This window comes from Pararge aegeria, chromosome 2 (assembly GCF_905163445.1).
Source record: "Pararge aegeria chromosome 2, ilParAegt1.1, whole genome shotgun sequence".
In the NCBI taxonomy this organism is placed as follows: Eukaryota; Metazoa; Arthropoda; class Insecta; order Lepidoptera; family Nymphalidae; genus Pararge; species Pararge aegeria.
Window position 1 is genome coordinate 10,188,090 of NC_053181.1, and position 24,509 is coordinate 10,212,598.

A 24,509-nucleotide genomic window follows, 5' to 3' on the forward strand; every position below is an offset into this window, starting at 1 on the left:
TGTATTCATATAGTCCATTTGTAATAAATGGACTATATGAATAATATAATATTTTAAATACTTTTTTTTTATGGAATATTTGTTTTATAAATATTAAAAAAAGATTTCAGAGAAAAATAGATTTTTCTTGTCTGTCATTTGATATAAGTAATAGTGCTGCCATACTGCTGTTCAAAAATGTTTACAAACATTAGTAAACATTTTCTAACACCCATTTGATCACAACGTTAGAAAACGTTGGCATGTAAGTAATGACATCATTTCTGTCAAAACAGTACACATTACTACATTAAAATCTGTGGCACTATACTCTTGTATATCTCTTAGTTATTCGCATCCAGATAGAGTGCATTTAAATCTTTTTCTATTTTCGTGAAGACTCCTCAGAACGTAAATCCAAATTGAGAGGCGATTCCATGTTTTTAAATGTTTGAAAACATTTTTCATCAGTGTAGCAGCATTCAAAATATCAAACAATTCCTAACATAATGTATCCATTCCTTACATTTGAAAATGTTTGTATACATTTTTAAACAGCAGTGAAACAGCACCATAAATTAAGTTTACATTACTTATGTCGCAGGTATGAAATAATGAACGTAATCTTATTTTAGGGGCACAGCTATTGGAGCAGTAAATGTAGTAATAATAATAAAGATGTAATTTCGATACGCTTTATCAAAAACATAGGATCTGAATATCAAGAATTTTCATATTTTTACAAGTAATATTAGTTGAAATATTTCATTAATATTATACTACAGGATTACACTGCTACTTTCATTAATATTATACATTACACTGATTACGTTCCCATCCCTCAGGAAAATATTTTTTCTTTATAATATCTGTTTACTTTAAATCGCTCTCATTATTGGTTGTTATTAGTGTGTAGCTATTTACCTTAATCGTCTCTAAACAAAAGTCTTTAATACAAAATTATTACAAGTAGAAGTGTCAGGATAATTAATCTATCTCACATTCCAAGGTATGACTATGTACTTAATAGTGCTTACACACATTATATGAATATAATAAAAAATTTAAAAAGAAAATTGTTGCGATAATAGTTTGACAGCTTTTATTTTTAGGCATAGACTCGTTAAGCAATATTGAAATCCTTAAATTTACTTACTTTTAATTCATAAACGTTAACGACTCATAAATGAGGTCTACTAAGAGCTTTTTTGATTTATGTCTATAAACATTTCAGTTGATCGTATTAGCGGCAGGCGGTAGCAATTTGAGACAAAATGGCGCTAAGTCCGAATTGTGGACACTAATTATTTTAAAGTGGATTCGTTTGACAGGATTAAAACATTATGTATTTCTTACAAGTATTGATATTTGACTTTTTATTGATTTATTTAAGTGTTTTGTGTCTCCTGAGAACTTTGCTAATTTAGCTATGCAATAAGCAAACCTAAATATTTTACTACATAATAGAAGAGAATCATCTCTAAAAGTAAATAAAGCAGTGTGTTTAGAGTTCGCTTTATTTTTGTAGTTTTATAGTTTGTAGTTAATAGCGAGCTTTTAACGTACATTAGTTAGATATGGTTATATATTCGAAAACTTTGCGTTTAAAAACAATTATATATGTATAAGTGTAAATAGTATACTGTATTATTATAACACTCCACTATAAGACTTACTGCTATAATATTAATTCTTAATAATTAATGGTAATAATATATCGCATAAGAGATTCCTAAATATTCATATTATTTGTTACAACATCATATTAAATATTCGAGAAGTATTAGTAATACACACATCGCCATCTATCCCCAAAGTAAGCGTAGCCTGTGTTATGGGTACTGAGATAGCTGATGAATATTATTTTATGAATATAATACACATAAATACTTATAATATACAGATAAATACCCAGACACTGAAAAACATTCATGTTCCTCACACAAACATTTTCCAGTTGTGGGAATCGAACCCACGACCTTGGACTCAGAAAGCAGGGTCGCTGCCCACTGCGCCACTCGGCCGTCCAATGTTTCAATTACTGACTATGTTAACTAAAATTTCGTGCGTATACATAAGATGCGTTTGGCGTATATAGATTTAAAGCATCCCATAGCCCTCGACTGGTGGAAGCCCTCTTTCGAAGAACATGAAATCCTGTAATAGAAAAATATTTGTCTCAGGAAATTTTATCAAATTTATTGAATTGAAATCCAATCCCCTTTGAATAAAAAGCATTATCGTCCTACACGTTACTAATAAAGATAATACGTAAAAAGCTGATCGCACAGAAAAGTGAATGTTTGCCCTAATCAGGTTGTTTGATTCATAATTTTCAATGACAATGTGAGATTGTGATAATAAAAAGAACACCCAGCTAAGTTTGTTGTGGGCTTCTCCAGTGCGCATATGGAACCCACGTAGCATTACTTTTAAGTATACGAATTTAGTGATCGCCAGTATCTCACTACATTGTACATGTAATGAGATGAAAATCTGCTATCTCTGGCCTACTTGAATAAAGATATTTTTGCCTTTCGAAAGCCTTCGTTCATTAATATAAACTTAACACCGTTCCAACACAGTTTCATTGCTAGTTCAACTATAACTTAGGATTCACCGGCAACGAGTCGTATACCACAGCCGATGGTGAGTAGAATAACAGTGTACAGTTCAGCCGTGACAGTAAGACTCACAAAAGAAGCGCACGGTCAACGATTCTGTAACGCATCATCGACGAGTCGGAAACGCGTCGTCGACGTGTTAAGTGGGATCCAGGTCGATAAATGTGTAGTGGCGGCCCCTGACCACTCGTCGAATATTATCAGTTTTATTTTTTTATAAAAACTCGCTTTAAGCCGCACGACAATAAGCTAGCCATTCCATGCTATAATTTAAATCAATGTGGTACGTCCAAGTCACGCAACATTAACTATAATAATAGAGATAAATAAATCGCAGTAAGGAACCTTAGACTTGGCACAACTTTATATAGATTTCATTCCTTTTTAGATATAAACAAGGAGCTCCATCGAGACTTGGCTAGTTTTTTAAAGAATGTTTTTGGTGGCAATAATTTTTACGTGTCAATACGCAACCTGAATCACAAACAAACAAACAAATTTTTTGATGGTTAGTAGAAAACCATCGCCTATAAACAGTGCACCACCTCGCAGGGAATCCAAGAAAAACATCCTACAAACTGTTGCCTTGTGTCCACCAACCTGAGGCGTAGATGTATCCTCATATGGCTGTAATTACACGTAACCACGCCCTTCAGACCGGAACACAGCATTGCGACAATACTTCTAAGCGGCTGAAATAAGCATGGTTGTAGTACTTCCCCGGACGAGCTCTGTCACAATAAGCTCTACTACTACAGAAACATCTTGAAAGGTCAAGATAATACGTAAAGTTTAGCATGCATTTGGCATACCGACCTTAATACAAAGATCAAAACGCTCCGTATTTGAGTTGGCCCCAAAATTATGCTTTTATTGAGTTCCCTCGCAATAAAAAGTACCCAGAAATGATTTATCTCTATATTCTTTACTTGCACACCACTACACATTAAGAAAATAAAAGAAGAATATATATGCATATGCAAGTTCTGCCAGGCAAAGTAGGCGATTACTTACAATTAAGAAGCATGCTCCAAGCAAAACCGCCTTTATCCTGACATCTAAGTCCATCGGGAACTTGATCCCGTAATTATCAGCGTCCGTAAACGCCTCTCGAGCGAGTCCCGACCAATTTTTTGTTATTTTGCCCACTTTTGCCTCGCCGTCTTTAGAGTACACCTGCAATGATAATTTTTAAAATTTAAAATACATAAAAATTTCGGAACCGACAGGATTTGAACCTGCGACTCTCTGGCAATCGCGGCCTGAGCGCTTTCTCCAATTAAGCTACGGCTCTCCTGCCGTCGATGCCGAAATTAGTATGCCTTTCACATCAGTCTTATAGTGACTGTAGCGTCATCTAGCAGGAAACGTTGCAGTTTCGATCTACTTTTTCAAAGGTCCATATTACAATGAGACACGTTTGAAACAAGAGATGACACATTGCTTTTTTATAATTTTATATGCATTTTAAATTTATAAAATTGATAATTCCTCCAATTGTATGTAAAAACACTAATAAAAATTATAAAAATTGCAATGATAATTTTTCCTGTGAATAAATTTATCCCAGTCCAGAATCTAAATCAATAGATTTAATACCTAATGTCTTTTATCTATTCGTAATAAATCAGGTTGACAATTAGGTTGGATAAAAAAACGGAATTTATTTAATTTTGGAGTTATTTTTTTATAGTAGCTAGTGTAGTAGTAGTACAAAAGATGACGTGCAGTTGCAATCCAATGATTGGCATGATGATGATTATGAATCCAATAACCCTCAGCACAAATCGTATCATACTCAGTCTATAAACGTTCCACTGCTCTGATCTCATAGGAGAGAGGGAATTAGAGCATCGAGATTGTGCTAATAGATTGATGGTTGGTGGGCTTTATTTATTTATTATTTATTTATTATAACACATAAGTGTAATACCGTATTTTTATATCACATAAATGATAAACCAATGAAGTTTTATATCACACACAAACACGAACAAACATTTGAAGGTCACTTCACTTCACTTGTGCTAATTACCGAAACTGTCGGTTTTTCTAGACTTGAGAACCTACTCGTAATCCGCTCTATGTGGCCACTGATATTTTAGCTTTAGAATCCCTATATCACTTGGTCACGCCATTACGCGTGAACGGCTGCACCGATTTCATTTTTTTTTTGTTGTGTTAGTTATTGGCTGGAGAAGGATTTTTATGACAGCAAAAAGATAAAAACTTGCGCGGAAAATTTATAAAAATTAAGAATCCTTATTTAAAAGAAACTTAACAACCGTAAAATATTATTTCTAATCTAACCTTACCTTTGGACAATATTAACTTTTTTGATGTAACATTATGACATTTGACATAGAATTGACAGAATGCGTGCTGCAAATATCATCATGTAAAAAAACTTATCGTTTAAAACAAATGCTTCGATTGAAGTTATTTTATTGATAGAAAATACATGTAACATAATTATTTTTTATTTCCCAAAAAAGGATGTAAAAAAAATGAATTTCTTAGTGTACATCACGGTTAGTTCAGAGCCATCACGCCTAATATTAAAAGTTCAATTTAATATGGAGTTTTGGTAAGTTTGGATAAAATAACATGAACTTTACTAACATAAAAAGTGATATACTCGGTTATAAAGAAGAATACAATAGTTTTCGCTGATTTACAGTTGAATTTTCGTTTTTGAAAATGCCAGCAATTAGACGTACAAACTTAAGTCGCAGAACTCGCAATGCGAGTCAAAGATATACAAGAGCAAGTCAAACTGACGAGCAACGCGAAGCGCGGAGTGAAGTTGAACGGAATCGATGGAATCGAAATCAATAACATAGAAATGATGCGTGTAACCCCTATCGAGCTGCATTCAATTATCAAGTTCAGTTCACAACAAATCGTTGGAACAATTAACGTTGTATACCAATATTAATTGGTCCAACGATTTAAGGCATTTAAGTCTCAAAATGAAGCGGTGTTGCCCAAGCGGTCAAGTCAAATTGACGCCATTGGTATATCGCCATTGGCCACCGCCATAATAATACAGTCTTAGTGAGACAAAATATTATTCTTTATAAACAAAAAATTGATATTAACAATCGACTTACGAAAAGGACACAGATTGGTGATATTTGCATATCATCTGCGAAAGATGCAGAACTCCTTTGTTGGGTTGAGTATACGCTTTTATAACATGATTCCTGAGGTAATTTTGGACTTACCAATGCATACATTTAAAAATTGTGTAAACACAAATCTAATACAGCGAGGGAACTACGAACAACGAAGGATACTAAACATTTGATGAATTTCTTAATGACAGCTATCTATACTTATTAAAAAACTGTAACTGGAAGATTTCTGTACATTTAATATATTTTGAACATTTTCCAAAACAGTTGAGTTGAGTTGAGTCCAAAACAGATTTTTATTTTATTTTTGTCTGTCTATCTGTCCGGGCATCACGTGAAAACTACTGAACGGATTTAAATAAAATTTGGTAAAGTGGTAGCTAATGTATCGGGAAAACATATAGGATACTCTTTATCCCGATAAACAATAAGTTTCCTCCGGGAAATGGGATGAACGTTTTTATCAATTTTACTTCATAGCTCCGTTAAATTTGAACCGATTTTAAAAAATATTTTTTTATTTGTATCAAGCATGCATTGTCTTATTTTAATGAAGATCTGAAAAATATTGTCGGAGATAAAGGGCATAACTCTTCACAAATAACAGCAAGTCGCAAGGCATTTGGGACAACGATCGAATGCATGCGTACTATCCTACTTAAAAATGCGAAAGTTTGTGAGGATAAATGTATGGATGGCTGTAGGTATGTATGTATGTATCAACTAAAATAATGACCACTTACTAACTCTGTATAAATCGTAAAATAATAGTAGATCATAACTAGGATGTGATGATTATTATGTTAGCATCAGATCTATTCTAGCTTCTCGGTTGACTCATAAGCGGACGAAGTCGCGAGGGTCCGCTAGTATTATTTATTATAATAAACAAAATTAACTTACATTGAATTGCCTCTGGCCGCAGAATGTATAGGTGAACAGGGGCCCCTTGATACGCAGCACAACATCGCCCGAGGCGTTCTTGATGACGAAACTGGGCCTGCAGATGGACCACACCTGTTCGATGGAGCCCACGACGGTGCCCGGCGGCGCAGTCACTACAATGCTTTGCAGCCAGCAAGGACACCAGCAAGAGTCGCAAGCCAACGGACGGTTTAAATGGATCACCTGAAATTTGTTACCCTTTGGTTTATACGTATCGAAGTGGCGCGCGAGTGCAACGTGTACGTATACCTATTAAATCGCACGAAAGTCAACTACGACTTCCATGGTAACGAAAGATCGCCATCTGGTGGCAGTACGGTTTCCCGGAATTGTAACTAGATCCATCGATACACTATGATATAGTCTGTTCGGTTTCATAGTGTCGGTAAATCGGCAGGAGAATTTGGCATTTTACATTTATGCTTTTAACTGTAAATTTTGCTTTTTAAGTGAGTGTACCAGTTTGTTAATTAATAAATATTAAAGACAAGACTATGGGCCTCATAAGAAGGCTCAGAGTCACTCAGCGGGCGATGGAGAGAGCTATGCTCAATGAGTCGCGAAGCTGAAGTGGCAATGGGCCGGGCACATAGTTCGGAGAAAGGATGGACGTTGGGGTCCCAAGGTGCTGGAATGGCAGCCCCGAACTGGTAAGCGCAGCGTTGGTCGGCCCCCAACGAGGTGGACAGACGACATTAAGCGCGTCGCAGGTAGCCGCAGGATCCAAGCGGCTCAGAACCGTGGAACTTGGAACTCCCTACAAAAGACCTATGTCCAGCAGTGGACGTCTATCGGTTGATGTGATGATGATGGAAAGATAAGTTAAAGGAGAAACGAAAGTAAACCACACAATTTTTTATTACGCCGAGTGTTTGTGTACTAACGAAATGGCTGCTTGGGAGCACGTCGCTCCGCTCTCATACAACACAAGACAGAAAAGTTTTAAAGACTGTAAATTATGTTGAAAAGAGCCATCTGCTGAGGTTCTTGACGGCTCTTTTCTTTAGAATTTTCCTTACAAAAACGCTGGTAGTCACTACAAACAGATTGACTTCACGTTTTAAAAGTGCTTATTTACTAAAGTAAACTACTTTAAATACTGAAATGAATTTTGACACTACCTCATTCCGAAAGTTGTCCATAATCTTCATGTCAAATGGTCGCATGGGTCCGCAACAGTTTCGAGAACAGCAATTGCTGTCTTCGACAGCACAGTACACCATTTGTCCAAGCGAATTTTTCACGGTGTACTTATTGTTTGTTTCGTATCCCACAAAAGCTTCGAGAAGATCGACATTTTCCTTCACAATCAATTGGTCAATCATAGATAGGTATTCCAAACCTGGAGGGCAATTGACGGGAGCTTGCGGTATAGTCATCCAACCACCTGAAATTGATGCAAGGTAAAACCAATTTTTTTTCCATAAATGTATTTCATTACAATTCTAAGAATTGAGTGAATGTACTACTGCTGGGCACAGAACACTTCACTAACAGAAATAGAGATTTACAGCTCAGAATTCTTTGCTGCTCGAATACAGGATTTATCGATTACTTATAATTAAAGGTTTCTCGCGAATTATTTTGCGTACAAGTTTGATATCTTTCCCTTACGAACTTTCATCCTCTATTCTACGCTCGCTCGCCTGTGCTATTCGGTTTATCTAGGCTTCCTTTAATTTTTTATTGCTTGGGTTTTTAGGGTCTTAGTTTGGTCGTAGTTAAAAAGCCTTACTCAGGCAATAGAGTTCTCTAATTACTGAGGAAGGTAGTTAGAATACGGAAACGATTTCTAAAAAAAAAACTAGAAGCTACAAAGTACCGCAAACAAACCAACCAAATACAAACTCTTTAGCTTTACTGTAGATCTAGTTAAAGACAGATGCATCATGCAATACTTTATCACGTTTTAATTATAAGCAAGCTATATAGATAGCCTCAGATCGCGGGTTCTGGCCATCCTCAAACATGACCCAGTACCTGCATTATTGTTTACTAGGTAGGTATAGGTAAAATGAAGAATAAAAATCTTCTTCTTTCTTGGTTATCGTTAGTTTACGTGGAAAAAAGCTAGCAAATCGACAACATGAAGATATTTTACTTACCATAACGCAAATCACACAATTTATTTGATACATATTATCGTAAATAATAAATAGTAAATATCGTTACTGTAAATACATACTTAATTAATATAAAGCAACATAATAACGGTACATGTTAAAAAGATTTCAGTTACCAAACAGATATAACATGTAAGAATATTGTCGCAAAACAAATATTATTTAGTGTATTATTCCCTCCACCACATTTATATAGTCTACAATGTCAGTTAACCTCCTCTCTTCATCTGATAATAAAGTATCATATCCACTAAGTCGATTGCTGAAAAGCTTTCTGTAAAATCGCTGTATCGTTCTCTTTGCGCTTGCTACCGTTAATGTATCCAAATAAACACGTTTGTCTTTTAAAGACACTATCTTTGCATATTTCTTAAACAAATACTTTCTAATTTTCGAGCTCTCCTTAGCATTTATATTGCCTTGTTGTAATATTATGTCCTCATGCAAAATTTCGAATTGATTTTTCGTTTGTTCGTTAAGGATTTTCATATTCACTTTGATTTATGACACTTAACACTACGGTTGAACACTTCTGATGATTAAACAATAAAATTCAATATTTAATTGACTTGCAGTGGACATGACACAAATGAATTCACGAGAGCTCTATGTAATGCAATCACTTACATTAGGTACATATCAGCAATTATGTCTTTTTAAATGTACCCAAAGTAAACATCTTTATCTGTGTACATAGAGTCATTAACTTGAATCGCTCTCAATGATACATCATATAAATAAAAGCATACGCAATACATTATAACATACAACAATATACCATCTTATTTATTTAACTACTTAAGTATTTATCATCATATCAGACCTCTTTATCTAATCTTCTTTCTCTCGCTCTCTCCCTTTCAGGAGGGTTGAGCTAAGACCTACCACGCTAATCTAATGCGGGGTGGCGGACATACAGAACGAACTCGGACTCGTACAACAATTTTTTTATGAGTAGCCTTAGTGTAAGTATTCATGTTAAAAAACTTCAAAACGACGGATAGTTACGTAAGACATACGTAAAATTCTAAATTGGAACAGTTAAACGGTGCAAGTTTAGGTTTAAACAATTAGTGGATCTGACCTTCACCTCACAAACTGACAACTAGGTACCCAAATTAATACAAACGAAATTTATATTAAGCTTGTCATTCAGCCTAGACCATATTTTTTAAAACTGTTGTAGATCTTTGGGAGGAACATTTAGGATTGTCATATTTTATGTGATTGAAAGTTTCAATCTATGTGTGATGAAAGCTCGAATATATTCGATTCGATAGTTGAAATGTGTTGAAAAAAGTTTTATTGCTCCGCTCGTAGGTACTTAATATTATAAAGCTGAATTTTATGTTTGTCCAATTGAAGAGATCCTTTGTCCAAAAACACATTATTCCACATAAATCGAGAAATCGAAGTTTTTTATCTAACTACAAGTAGCGCACTTTGTTGTTATATCTGCAAAGGATGCCTGTTGGATATTGCTTGCATTGCTGCAAGGCCGCCTTTGCAGCCCAACTATACCCTTTACTGTAAACTTCTTATTCTCTTTTCTTTCGTTTTGCGTTCAATATAGTGTTTGTTCATCTTCTTCTACATTTCCAGTAGAGTATGATAAAAACTATTTGACTTACCTGGACCTTGAGGTACTGGCTGTTGTACGATCGGTGGGGGGTTGTAAGCCTGGGGATGCGGGTATCCAGACTGTGGCTGTGGGTATCCAGGTGTAAATCCAGGCTGGAATCCTGGTTGGAAGCCCGGCTGGAGCCCTGGCTGAAATCCAGATTGCATGCCAGGCAACGGCTGAGCTCCTGGTGGAAGCATTGGGCCGGGTGGAGGACCTGGGTAGCCCCCTTCAGCTTGCATTGGAAAACTTTCGTTCTTCTTGTTAACTTCTTCTGGTGGGGAGTAACCTTGACTTGTCGGGAAGTTTGGACTGTATGGAGTTTGTTTGTGCGACATTTTTCTGAAAAATAAGATACAGCGGGATTACAGAATAACCGAAATATACTAGAATCTCTATCAATTTCTCAAATCCGGATTTTGCAATGGTGAGGTGGGCCTTTAGAGTGTATTATCTCTCATTTGCAACTTAAAAATAGTTTCTATGTCAGTAGTTCTTCCTCATACAATAATATTATAATAATATATATGAAACAAGTTAGGATTGATATGCTAACCATTGTTGGTTCAAAAATGGTCTTCATTATCATGATTATTAACCCATTACTGGCCTGAACTCTTCTCATAGTTCACAATGCTCGCCAAGTGCGGATTGGTGGACGACTTTGAGAACATTATGGAGAACTCTCTAGCGTGAAGATATCCTCTCGTTGTTTTATTTCATCGTCATAAAAAGTGATATATATTTGAACAAATTAGAGACGCACATAAATTTAAAGCAAGAGGAGTGCCTAACCACTTGGCTACAACTGTGCTGCTTCAAAAAGCGAATTTTGTTCTAATATGAGTAAATTAGAACAAAATACAACTGTTTACATATTATTGTAGTAAATGATAAGAATTTATGATTGAATCAACTTTTAAATCAATTATATCATAAAGCAAGCAACCTACACTTGGTTTGTATTTACTTTGTAGATATGACCAGAATATTTACTGTGGAAAGATTTCATAATTTAAATTAAGATAATGTTTTACTAACTGATCACAACTGAAGACCTTAATATTAGTAAGTAAAAATACACACTACAACTAAGGTTGCATACACAATATTTTGTGTATAGTCCTATTGTAAGAATACAGCTATTTATAAAAATGTTACAAGCCTCTTATAATAAAACTGTAGCTAGCAACAACCTATTGAATAACACTGTAATGGTAACAGATAAAATCAGTCTAGAAAAGATATGTAAAATGAGTTAGCCTAAACTGTGATTATCAAGAAAAATATAATTATATTACACTAAATCATCTTCCAACCTTACTACTCTGTACTTTATGAATGTAATTATAAATTACGCATTATAACAGTACCTACAAAGGTTTGTGCAAAATATTATTATATTACCCATAATAATGTTCCTATTTTCTGTAAGTATTATCATGGCAATGTTCTATGTATTTTTTGTATTTCATATTTACCTGATGTAACTATACAGTTGTAAGAAAAAACCTGGGCCACTTGCACTAAACCAGATCTATGTGCAAGTAAGACTATTGATGTAAATTATTTTAATACTGAAATGCTCCATAAAAATATGTTTTCAGATTTCAAAAGCCATCATCCAAAACATACATGCCACACACACTGCTCTCAGCTATTGTTTGCAGCTCACATTCAAAATTACTTCAAGAATGTAAGCAATCTCTGTCCTAAATTATAACAAGACTAGAGCAGCGATTTTATTGAATTTAGGTAACAAACAAGCATACATACATACTTTTGCTTTATTATATTAATGTGGTTAAGGTATATAAACTACCATCCAAGGCCCCATGTCTGCTATTATAATTTTTGTGTCTCAGTGGTTGATCAGCAACAAAAAGTCATAATGAACATTCATTTCATTTCATTTCAATGAATTAAAAATATTAACAGTAAACAATTTGACAATAAATAAACTTTCCATTAGTACTCACATTATAGTAGTATGCAACGTGTGTTTACTCTGTTTACCATAGTTTTTTCAGAATTAATTATTTAAGAAAACAGCATGCACTACTGATATTATACGTGCTGCAAACTTCTTTCTCCTTTTATATTTTTGTCAAACCACAAGACAATTGCAACAGAAGACTTGGACCTGGGCCCGAAGTCTGCTGTTACAATTGTGTCAGTGACTTCATAATTGTCAGTTTGACATACTTGGTGGTCTGCTAACACAATGGTGTCATTGTGGTGTCATTATGATTTTCCGATGAAAGACCACTGACACGCCATTGAACATTTGCAAGTCTGGTGCACAATGACAAGGCAATGATCGCACGTATTGGTAGTCTGCTATTTGACAGTTCTATTGATCATCGGAAGACAATCGAGACGCCATTCTGCAGTCATTGCCTTTTAGGAATATTATTGTTGATTACAAATAAATTGTGATACATAATAATCAGATTAAGGTGGAATATTTTTAAGTTAGGTTAGGCTAAGACTGTTGATGTTCATCAATACCATTTGACTGAGCGTAGCAGGCGCCGTCGATCCCGCAGCTTGCTAAGGAACAATGTAGACTACTTTTAGGATATTCCCGATGCGGAATTTATAAATGAGTCAAGTGTGGGAGCTCGCTCCACTTAGGCATTCCCAAACCACTTCGGAATGATGAAATATTGGCGGAGGCAAAGGTAAGAAAACAACTCTAATTTTCGTTGTAATGTTAAAGTATAGTACATCTCAGAATATATTATGATGGTATGGCTGTAATGCTAGTATTTCTGTTGAAGATACTGATAGCAATAGCATCTTATGCATATGGAAAGGAAATATTATAACACTAAGGTAGCCCATTCCCTAACTGTTAATAGTAAGGTTGTAGTATTGAACTTACATTTTAATATGATGTGATATAGGGTAATTTCGCCTGTTTGCGTCCACTTAGTGGAGTTGTTAGGTTTGAATGTGAAAAAAAAAATGTCCGTGCGGTAGTTTTTAATCAAATATGGTTGTAATGTAGTCCCTATATAGTCTTGTCAAGTTTAATGCACAGTTTTGGACAACGCAATTGATGTTTTATTCTACACAGGTACAAATAGCTGAAACAGGCGATTTTCCCATTTTGCGTCCACAAAATCCAGATTGCGTCCTCCTGTGGACCAATTGGCGTCCACCTGTTTAGCAATAATTAGAAAGGGAAATAGGAAATAAAAAGGGAAGCTTGTGATTTTAATCAAAACATTTGTTTAATAATTGCTGATATCATAAAAGTTAACATAAATTGCACTTCAGGATATTTTTTTTTCTCCTCCAACTAACTCCATTAATAGATTCACTATTATTTCGAATATCATGTCGATGGCTTTATACGATTCTATTTTACCATTTCGGTACATAGCCTTTAAAATTGGCCAAATGCGAATCGGACTCGCGCGTTCCGTGTTTTATTATATTTTTTAATATTTATTGTTATAGCGGCAATAGAAATACATCATCCATGAAAATTTCAACTGTCTTACTATCACGATTAATGAGCTACAGCCTGGTGACAGACGAACAGCGAAGTCTTAGTACTAGGTTCCTGTTTTTACCCTTTGGGTAAGGAACCCTAAAAATGGAACAAAATTCAAATATTGGCAAATACATAAAATAATTTTCGTATAATAATTGTATATTTTTAGGTTAGGTAGGTTATAAAGAGTATATTTAAATAAAATTATATAAATTTTACTCTATTATTTTCGTGTGATAAAAAGATGGACGCAAAATGTTATAGGGTTTCTAATGTAGGAAAACTGTGCGTCCAAGTCTGATTTTTGACATTCATAATATTTTTTTATATTTCTAATAATATGGACGCAAATCTGCCATCATATTATGCATGTTAATGTTGTTAAAATTGATAGGAAGTTTATATTGTTTTTCCCATGTTATCGTATTTAATTAAACATCTGACTGAGAAATAGTTAGAGTAATCTGCGTCCACAGCGGACGCAAAGTGGTTTTTTTTATAAATAAAGTGTTTTTTTTTTTATATACCAGTTCGCGTCCACCTTATATAAAACTGTCAGTAGAAAAATATAAGCACAAACATCGTTATTCCTATAGTGTGGTTCACAATTAAGGTCTAGGGATAACAAAGTATTCTAAATTTCACATAAACACCTTAAATACTTACCGTGAAAAGTACAGCTGCTCACTATTTTTTTTACAACACATTCGCGCGACAGCACTTGTTGGTTGCACACGCAAGATTAGTTTATTTTTCATTAAATTTGGGTTGCACACACAGATCTCTTGTTTGTGTGTGAGTACCTGTCATAGGTCCGAACATCAATAGAAGCGCTCTTGTTTAGATTCGTGTGTCGGTATTGTTATTTTTCACTGTTGTAAAACAGTGTACCGTCGTTTGGACGCGAATTGGGCGTCGGACGCGAAAAGGCGAAAAAACCCTAAATAGTCAATAATGTTCAATTTATTTAACAGATCTGTGACTCAGATTTAAATATATTGTGCATGGATGCCAGCAACCCAGGCTCTGTTCATAACTCCAATGTGTGTGTGGACTCCATTAAAGGATAATGGGGAATGAGGTTTTTTTAGGTATTACTTATTTTAGGTTTAAACTAGGAATAAATTCCAATTAACATTTTTAATCATCAAAGTTAAAAATCGACGGCCGATTGGCGCAGTTTGCAGCGGTCCTGCTTTCTGATTCCAAGGCCGTGGGTTCGATTCCCACAACTGAAAAATGTTTGTGTGATGAGCATGAATGTTTTTCAATGTCTGGGTGTTTATATTGTATATTCTAAGTATTTATGTATATTATTTATAAAAATATTCAACAGTCATCTTAGTGCCCAAAAACACAAGCTACGCTTACTTTGGGGCTATATGGCGATGTGTGCGTTGTCGTAATAAAATATTGGTTGGATTTTCAGGTGAAAGTGGTTATCCTCTGTGGAAAACAATGATGACCCCAATCTTAATACTATAGAGGGGACACCACACTACTCTATGTATGAAACTTGTGACTGTAATACAGTAGTGCCGTAATAGTATATTGGAACAATGTTTCAGGTAAAGTAAATAAAATGCTGTCTTTGGACAGCATGTTAGGGTCTCCTAGATTGAAAAACTGTAGTAAATCATGTACATGGTTTGATGGACAGGTGTTTTATTTCCAAATATCTTTTTCAGGAGTTTGTTTAGGGCAAGTTTGCATAATAATCCAATCACTGCTGGTAAGTTTGTAGATGCATGTTGTGTTTTACACAGTATAAAAGCCACAACACAATGAAAGCAATTCTTCTGCAACAGGCATTTAACTTTTGTGTGTTATTAAAATTCTTTTTATAAATCTATGAAGAGACAAATAATACTACAGATAAGATACTGAACTATGATTTATTTATTTATTTACAGAAGTTTAGTTTACAAATGAATACATGTAAAAAATGAAGACACGTTTCAGCTAGCTTCTAATAAAAGCAGGAGGATTTTTACCCTTTTTATATTAATTCCAAGAATTATAATAAGATCAAGTTGGTCTCATTTATATTATCTGATGAAGTTCCTTATAGATAGAGGAAGGAATTCTTTAACAGATAACAACAAATCACTTTATTCACAATTAGAGCCGAGTTGGAAAGCTCTATCACATAAGGACTCGGTTTACAGAGACTTCAACGAGTAAACCAGGGTCTGCTTGAAAGTTTGGCACTGCAGCAGGCTCTTGTCAAAATACTGTGGACAAAGGCATATATTATGAGTATATGTGTTCCAAGGGTGAAACATAGTGTTTTGACAATTTTTTACTCTGTTACAGGGATGCTGGTTACAATTTGTGCAATATTTATTGTTCATGAGTTAACAAAAGATTAAAATTTAAAACGAAAATGGAATGAAAATGGAATGAAAACCTCCTAGGCTTTAGGTTTAATTTAAAAAAATGTAGTTATCACCACCATGATAAGTACAAGTTCATAAGCACCTGTAATTGGCATACATGAATAAAGAATTTTATTGAAGATTTCTCCCCATATTTGTGTTTTTTTTTAAATTAAATTACCAGAGATACTCTTGGAAAGACACAAATTTGATACCTACTTAGACTTCATATCATGCTTAAACAGTGCAAGTTTCCATTACTTACTTTTTGCTCTTCTGTGGGAATTTATTTATAAAATTTGAGCGTTAATTTGAAAGTTACAGATCAAATATAATTATTTTTGACATACCATCTTCTTACGGCACACAAAATATTTGTTTTTTTTTGATTCCCTCGATTGTTTTACCAAATGTGATACAAAGTTCGTCTCTAGAACACAAATCTATAACATTTGAAAATATTTTTAAACAAAATTCGCTTAATTAGACATTATTAATTTATGGTAGTTTTTTGAATTTCACTTCTGCAAACACATTTTTAGCAAATGGCAACACTGATGACAAATTATGTAAAATAGCAGACTTGAGGCCCAGGTAATTGTGAACTTTCGTCTTAAGGTCTTTCTTTTAAGGTGGTTTTAGAGCATAGACTCCATGTAAGTTGTGCAGGCATTGAGGATCATTGTCATCAGAAGTATTGATTATAACTGGGCTAAGCCTCTTTTTTTCTGATAACTAATTTTTTTTTATTCTGTGCTGTACTTCATAATTCTTAAAAGAAAAAGCCAAAATACCAATTTTTTTAATTAGAATTACTTGTTAGATTAACTTAGGAATCAAACCCAGTATAATCTCGAACCTCATCATCAGTACACACATGCTTACCCATGCAGTGGCTAAGATATGCTCATTTGTATCATGCAATTATAAAAATATACATTAAGATGAATGGTCATAGTAAAGATATTTGTGCACTCATTTAACATGCCACCTTATTATTTTGCGTTAGTCAGCCCTCTCATAATGGAATTGAAAGAGTCAAGAGCACATAATTAAAAATATCACAAAAATAATGCTACAGTGCAGTTTTATTTTTAATTCCCAATGCCAAAAAAAAAGAGGTGTTATAAGTTTAATGTGTCTGCCTGTGGTATGCTTAATGGATTAACTGATTTTTGTTTAGCTTTGTTGTCAGAGATATTTTATTTGTATAGAATATCAATTGACAAAAAATAAAATTTAATCATATCAGGTATTCTTAGCCATCATATCAACCCAATACTGTCCCACTACAGGGCATGGGTCTCCTCCTACAGTGAAAAGGTATAGAAGCAAGCATTATTTTTAATTACTTAAAACGCACATCACTTAGAAAAGTAAGAGATGAATGCTAGGATTCAAACTCGGCACCCCAAAAGTGAAGTCAAGCTCCTACCCAGTCATCAAGTAGAAAACATCAAGGCCCTATCACAGCTTGTTGTTCTACTTGATGAGGGGAACTGACTCACTTCCTTTTGTCCAATCGGTTCGAAATTTGTTTGTTAGTTTTTACAGTTTAATTTGTGCTTCTTTTTCATTTCATGTAGGCTGACTTTACAGACACTTTTAAAATTACGACTGTGACTACGGTTTAGAGAGCGGATCCTATCTCTAAAAAGCTATCAACCTGCAAGGAAATCAGCAGCTATAGATTAGAAATATATAACTAACAGCTTCATCTATCCTAATATAATAATTGTCCCTTTCTATTCTGTTTTTGATGATAAAAGCCAAGCAGAAAATAATGACATTATGAAATTTGAGCTGCTACTTAAGGTATGTCCCCGCCCTATAACAGGAGCCATTTTAGGCATCCTAAGAATAGGAGTCTCCCTAATTTACGTCCCACAAGATTTAGAATTTACACTTCACCTTCCACATCCTATACTGAACAACAGTACTGAATAGCTGAATAGCATATACAAGAGCAAGTACATACCACTAAGAGGTTTCCCGGTATAGAAAGTGTCTCAAGAACTTCCGATTTGATTTTATGTAGTCTTCAAATACCACTCAACGAAAATACTTGCCCAATGAAGTCAATTTAACACAATTATTATAACCGAGAACGACCACAATACTTCAGCAATCTAAAAGTGTACCATTCTACACGATTCGCGATACAAGTTAAAAGAAACCGATGGAAAATAGAAATTCAGAATCAGAAAATTTTATTGACGTTTCCAAAAACAAAAGGACTTATCTTCTTTATTATTAAACTAATCAGCGCCTTAGAGACGAGGCTTTTACATTCGTTCAGCCCATAGAGTACAGACTAGGGATAACTTATCAGTTCCTGGATTGTCTCTTTCTAAATAGGGTAACCTGACCTGACTGACCTCTACCACTGGGGAACAGAAAGAACAAAAGCCTGTAAAGTTATTATATTAAAGGCCAGTGGGATAACATATTAATATTTTAGAGTTATGCAAACAATTGCTTTGACAGAATGAGAAACGGACAGTGTTGTTTTTAGGTTTGTTTCAGACTCCTTTGTCAAACTTCCTAGCAAAGTGGTGAGCCCTGTAGTCTTATAAGTAGGAGGTCCCTTGTTCGATCACTGGTAGGGACAATTAGAGTTTCTGATTTTTTCTGGTCAGGCCCGGTGGGAAGCCTCTGCGATAAGTAGTTACCAAACTAACGACAAAGACGTTACGCCAAGTAGTTTAGCGAGACGGTATGATGCTTGTCAAGGCTAAGTTTTGGTAGCATAAAAAGTCTAATCATACTTCCATTTTAAACTTCTTCTTCTCTTGTAATGTATATACTCGTAGCATTACACCCTACGTTCATATAAATCCCAAATTCCCAACACACTAGCTAAAATGTTTTGTAAGAACTGAAAAAATAGATTAATTTTTCGTAAAGGCATAGTGCCTTTCTCGATCCATTTGGGATCTTTAATATTACACCCGTACGAATGCGTTAAGGTAACCAATGAGCATACAAACACTATAGGTATAATTTTTACTCAATCGTTTGTATCTATATTCGTTTAGGAATTGGTATTTTACAAGGTTAGTATATATATTTGTAACCCGTTATTGTTTGTAAGAATAATAAAGATAATTATTTTTGTAACACTCAAAATTATTAATTTATTAATTCAGTTTTTACAAATTTAGAATAAACTAAAGTGACAGTAAAAAATTTATTTGGTGTTTATTTTCTGAACGAATTCCAATGCAGGCAGGCAACTTAAAGGAAGTTACAGCATTTCCGGTCCAGTGTTTCTGTATAATGTATTTACCCATTAATGGGTATCTTATTGAGACTCTCTTTTTGAATAATTAAATGAAAAAATACTTTAAGTGTTAACTACTATATGATAATAAACCAACCAACATTCGTAATGGTATTTCACTTATTAGGAAATATGTCATTAATTTCTCAAAAATAATGTAAGTTTGTTTGTTGCGCTTTCACGCTTTAACAACTCAACCGATTAATTTGTAATTTAGCTTAGCCATTTTAAAGCTGTTGTTAGGTTGTAACAGAACTTTTAAATCTTTAATCTTACGACCTAGTAAAAAAGAAAAAAAACTTTAAGAAAAGGCAACGCAAGGAAAGCCGTTAGTGAAAACTAGTATAGTGAAAGCTTTTAATCTCCTTTAATTTAAAAAAGTTTATTACTATACTTTATTTGACTACGAGTAAGTTCTTTAAAAAAAAATTGGCTCGTGAATTATTACGTTGAAGTAAAACTTAGATATTCTTTTACACGATTGCACCAGTATGTGGGTGCAATATTTTTTTATGAACGTGATTAGTAAACATTAATTATCAGATTCTGTTTATGTAATTTCATATTTTTTGTTACAGTGTAATGTTTTTATTTAAATTTGAGGTAAAAGATAAACTTGTCATGCAACACTGACATCCGGTGAACACAACTCCCATTCTCCAATCAAACTATTGCAATAGAGTGCATTGACCAACCTGCTGCTGGTGTATCAAATCCAGCAAAGAGCGAGTCAGTTGGATAGACGTTTCTTCCGCGTTTGTACTATTGAGTGTGAAGTGAATAGAAGAGCCCCGCGATGCAATCAAAGTTGTTTTGCCACTCATCTAACTAAAATGGCGTCGCTGTTTATGATTTAGTTATCTTTACTTTATGTGAACGTTCCTCAGTGATCGCATCCGAGTGAGTCATAAACCAACATAGCAATGACATTTTTATAGCACAAAGTGAGAATACGTTTCCGAAACGTTTGTAGAAGACTGGCAAGAGTGATTTGAACAGCACAATAATGCGCGAATTCAAAGTGGTGGTGCTGGGTTCGGGTGGGGTCGGGAAGAGTGCTCTTACTGTTCAGTTTGTGTCCGGATGTTTTATGGAAAAATATGACCCCACCATAGAAGACTTCTATAGGAAAGAAATAGAAGTGGATAATTCCCCGTGTGTTTTAGAAATATTGGATACCGCCGGCACAGAACAATTTGCGTCTATGCGGGATTTGTATATAAAGAACGGCCAAGGATTCGTAGTAGTATATTCATTAACAAACCATCAAACGTTCCAAGATATAAAACCAATGAAGGAATTGATAACGCGTGTGAAAGGATCGGAGCGCGTGCCCATCCTCCTGGTAGGTAACAAGGCCGACTTGGAGCACCAGCGAGAGGTCTCGCAGGCGGAGGGCTCGGCGCTCGCGCAGATGTGGGGCTGCCCGTTCGTAGAGGCCTCCGCCAAGAGCCGTACCAACGTCAACGAAATGTTCGCGGAAATTGTGCGCGAAATGAACGTTAGTCCCGAAAAGGAAAAGAAAACTTATTGTTGTTGTACAGTGCTTTAATATTTAGTGTGTAATGTGGCATTTATTTCTCGTAAGACTGCAAGGGCGAGGAGGGAGTGAGCCCGCCTCGGCGACGGCGGCCGCCGCTCCAGCGGGTCGGGGGCGCGCCGGCCGTGTATGCTGGACCCTCGGCGGCTATACGCGCGTCATATCACGTTGTTAATATCTTTGATACATACCATTGTCCAATCGAGGTGCTTTATCTTATATTTTCATACTTTAGTACTGGTAGATACTCCCGCAGTAACAGTTATTACAGAACAAAAGAATATCATTTCATACAGGAACATGTTATCTTTAGCTACTTATAAAGATCATCATGATTAAGTTAATTTCAGTCTTGAATGTTGACGATGAATCAAAAGCTGTATCAGGTTTTATATCAACAACAGTAACATATATAATGTAAAGTAATATTAGTAAACTTTGTATATATTTTCATGAGATTAATGATGTGAAAGGACTAGGAAGGTTTAGAGAATAAAAAAGCCATCCAAATATGCAATAATCTTATATGATTGTGTAGAGTGAAGTGCGATGAGTAAGAGTTTTACACCTAAGTCAAGCAGATTGTGTTTTATTGTGTAAATTATGTTTATATGAGAATCAGTAATCAAGGAAATACAGACAGAATTGTCGGTTGCGTGATTGTGTTTTAAAGTCTACCAGGATTTGTGATAATACCTATAACAAAGTATCTATAATAAAAGTTTTAAGTGGGAGATTAACAGGAAGTTTTATTCATCAGAAACCAAGGTAACCATGTCAGTTAACATTTCATTAAACACATCATAATTAAAATTGTTACATTATGTACTCTAACCACTTTTGCATCCATATTTATAAACAATACTATGAAATCTGAGTACATTTGAACATGCAGCATAATTTCAATTGTTGTAATTTTCACTGTATTCATACTATTTTAATACATGTGAATAAGAGCATATTCTAGTAATGTGATTCTTTAACAACTGCTGTTCAAATAATCTGTGAAATTCAATGTACTAAATTTCAAATAAAACTAAAGAGTGTATTGGCACAAGGTAACAATTTTATTTGATTGATTTAATTTGTGTAGAGTACCTCAGTTTATATAATATATTTATTTGCTTTGCTTTTTAGTTAAAGAAACTCTAGATTTTTGGAGTTGAAATGATTTACTACCCACTCAGTATGGTTCAATAGCTTGCTAATCCTTATTAGAGCAGTGTTTTTGGTCTTTGCTCTAGAACCCCCTATCCTAAAAGAAGAGGCCAATAGGCTGAGGATGAATTTATGATTTAATTAAATTCAACATAATTTTGCCTTTTCATTCAAACCTTTATCAACAACTTATAACATTTTAATCATGCCCACAATGACAAAAGAGCTGTAAATGTTTTGGCTTATCTTCTTGTCTGCTATTCTTTTCCAAATTGCACAACAATAACTTGTATGAATCAAAAGCCTAATATAAACAGCAATTGTTTAAGAAAAAATCTCATAAGTGTTGGGCTTCTGATGTATAAAATACAAAACATGTATTGGTTCTGAATACATTTAATGAATAATTAAAACTAAAATTAAACATTGAATTAGGCTTCAAGTAATGGAATATTGAGGTACACTAAAATAACATACCTACCCTGAGAGTAAGGTTAATATTGCCTTTGTCAGTTATTTTCTTGTTCATTTAGAGTTTAATTACAATCTTTTAGACCCAATATATTTAATTTGAGTTTACTCACTACAACACCAGTAAAACTTTAGTTGCTTATATTTTGGAAACCGCTCAGCAAATATTGATTTAAACTAATTATTTTACATAATAACTGGCTAAGCTTAAAAATGCGTAGTGGATTTAATATAGTTAAAATAATAATAAATAAGTTCTGTACAAGGTCGCTGACACATAGGTGATCGATCATAAGAAATTCTCCTTATATATTTTATTAATTTTTAATTTATTTTATTTCATTAAAATCTATCTTTGATTTAATATTTATCTAACTATAGGAAGATATTACTCCATAAGAGTTGTACATCAACACTTGAAAAAAAATTTCATATTGTTTCCATAAAACACAACTAATATGCTTAAATACTTAGTACAGTGTAGGTACTCTTGATACTTTACATAGATCCAAAAACAATTTATCTGAAAAAATTTGCCAGCCAAAATATGCTCTGCAGGGAACTACATATCTGCTTACAATATGACCGGCAGAGTATTGTGTCATACTGTTCTAGATAATTTTAACAGAACTTACTTATCTTTTTAGTTTCATACTACTGGACTATATGGATGCAGACTTCAATGTTTTCTTTGTTTATTAGAAAATTCACAACACATTTAATCATACTCAGTACAGTAAGAAAACAAGTAGGTATTATTCAGGTATGAATGTTTATTATGTTATTGATTTCCAACCCCCACAGTAAAAGTAGGGTTTGGTCTGTATGTTTGTTTAAAAACAGTTGTTGTTAGCTTTATGTTATGAATATTTGTTCAGACGAGACGAGACGAGAGATGCCATTGTTATACATAGCATTATAACTTACGGCAGACTATCAGTCTGATGATTACCCAGCTCATCAAGAAATTGAGTAGTTGTGTCATTTTTGCAGTCAGTAGACTATCATGCAGATTTTGTTGTACACAAATCTGCAAATTAAACAAAATTGATAGTGGTAAAGTACCTTTTTCACTATGTTCAACACTCAAAAGTATTCAGTTTAATAGAGTTGTCTACAACAGAGTTGCATCCATATCCTTTTTAGGGAAGCAGGTTTTAGTGAAGTATGCTAAAACTTAGTTTTGTGGTAGGTATGTCGAATTTAATGATGGTCTGAGAATTGTTTGAGAGGAGGTACTTAGGTTCTGTAAAGCAACTAAACATAGAAACAAAAAATTGTCTAATATAGCTAATTACTCAGTCAAGTGTAGAAACATTTTAACCTTTTTAATTTTTATGTCTTAGGGAAATTCCTGCTAGTAAATAGGTAAAACATCGTGTGTCATTGAAAGCCACTTTAATATGTTGAAAATAATTTGTAAGATATTGAGTCAGCATTTCTAATAAACCCATGACATTAAAAACCTAGTTCTTTTTTTCAACAGAATTAATTCATAAAATATTTCTGTGAGTCATAAATAATACTACATTGAACCAATATATATAGAAAATCAATTTCTATATTGCATATATATTTCAATAATATATGTTAATTCATTGAATAAATAATATTAATTTCTCATTGAGGGAGCAGTAGAGGCATGTACGAATATAAAACATATAATTGTATTTTATATAATATATTGTACGAATAATGCTTTGCTCAGTCAATGTGCGGTAATTTTTTTTGTTATGTCCTGGTCC

General features: G+C 34.1%; 2 protein-coding genes and 1 long non-coding RNA gene across 7 annotated transcripts; 2 read left to right on the top strand and 1 right to left on the bottom strand.

Moving 5' to 3' along the window:
• Nucleotides 1-1,945: 1,945 nt before the first annotated feature.
• Nucleotides 1,946-18,531, bottom strand: LOC120632225 (phospholipid scramblase 1). 5 transcript variants are annotated; one of them, XM_039902032.1, is made up of 6 exons: nt 18,291-18,531; nt 10,440-10,771; nt 7,807-8,072; nt 6,644-6,868; nt 3,618-3,779; nt 1,946-2,136 (listed from the first exon to the last, which is right to left on the bottom strand). In XM_039902032.1, exons 2-6 carry the CDS (start codon nt 10,765-10,767, stop codon nt 2,080-2,082), a joined length of 1,038 nt encoding a protein of 345 aa, XP_039757966.1. In that variant the 5' UTR covers nt 10,768-10,771; nt 18,291-18,531; the 3' UTR covers nt 1,946-2,079. The 5 variants fall into 5 exon arrangements, with proteins under 5 accessions (XP_039757966.1, XP_039757972.1, XP_039757980.1 ...); XM_039902038.1 differs by lacking the exon at nt 18,291-18,531 and adding an exon at nt 12,409-12,599; XM_039902046.1 differs by lacking the exon at nt 18,291-18,531 and adding an exon at nt 10,986-11,031.
• LOC120632252 lies at nt 12,735-16,452 on the top strand. Its single transcript, XR_005659074.1, has 3 exons — nt 12,735-13,113; nt 15,364-15,502; nt 16,251-16,452. It is a non-coding gene; the product is annotated as an uncharacterized LOC120632252 (long non-coding RNA).
• Nucleotides 18,532-20,269: 1,738 nt separating the features above from the next.
• On the top strand, nt 20,270-21,875 carry LOC120633095 (ras-related protein Rap-2c). Its single transcript, XM_039903207.1, has one exon. It carries the CDS (start codon nt 20,602-20,604, stop codon nt 21,145-21,147), a length of 546 nt encoding a protein of 181 aa, XP_039759141.1. The 5' UTR covers nt 20,270-20,601; the 3' UTR covers nt 21,148-21,875.
• The last annotated feature ends 2,634 nt before the right edge of the window (nt 21,876-24,509 follow it).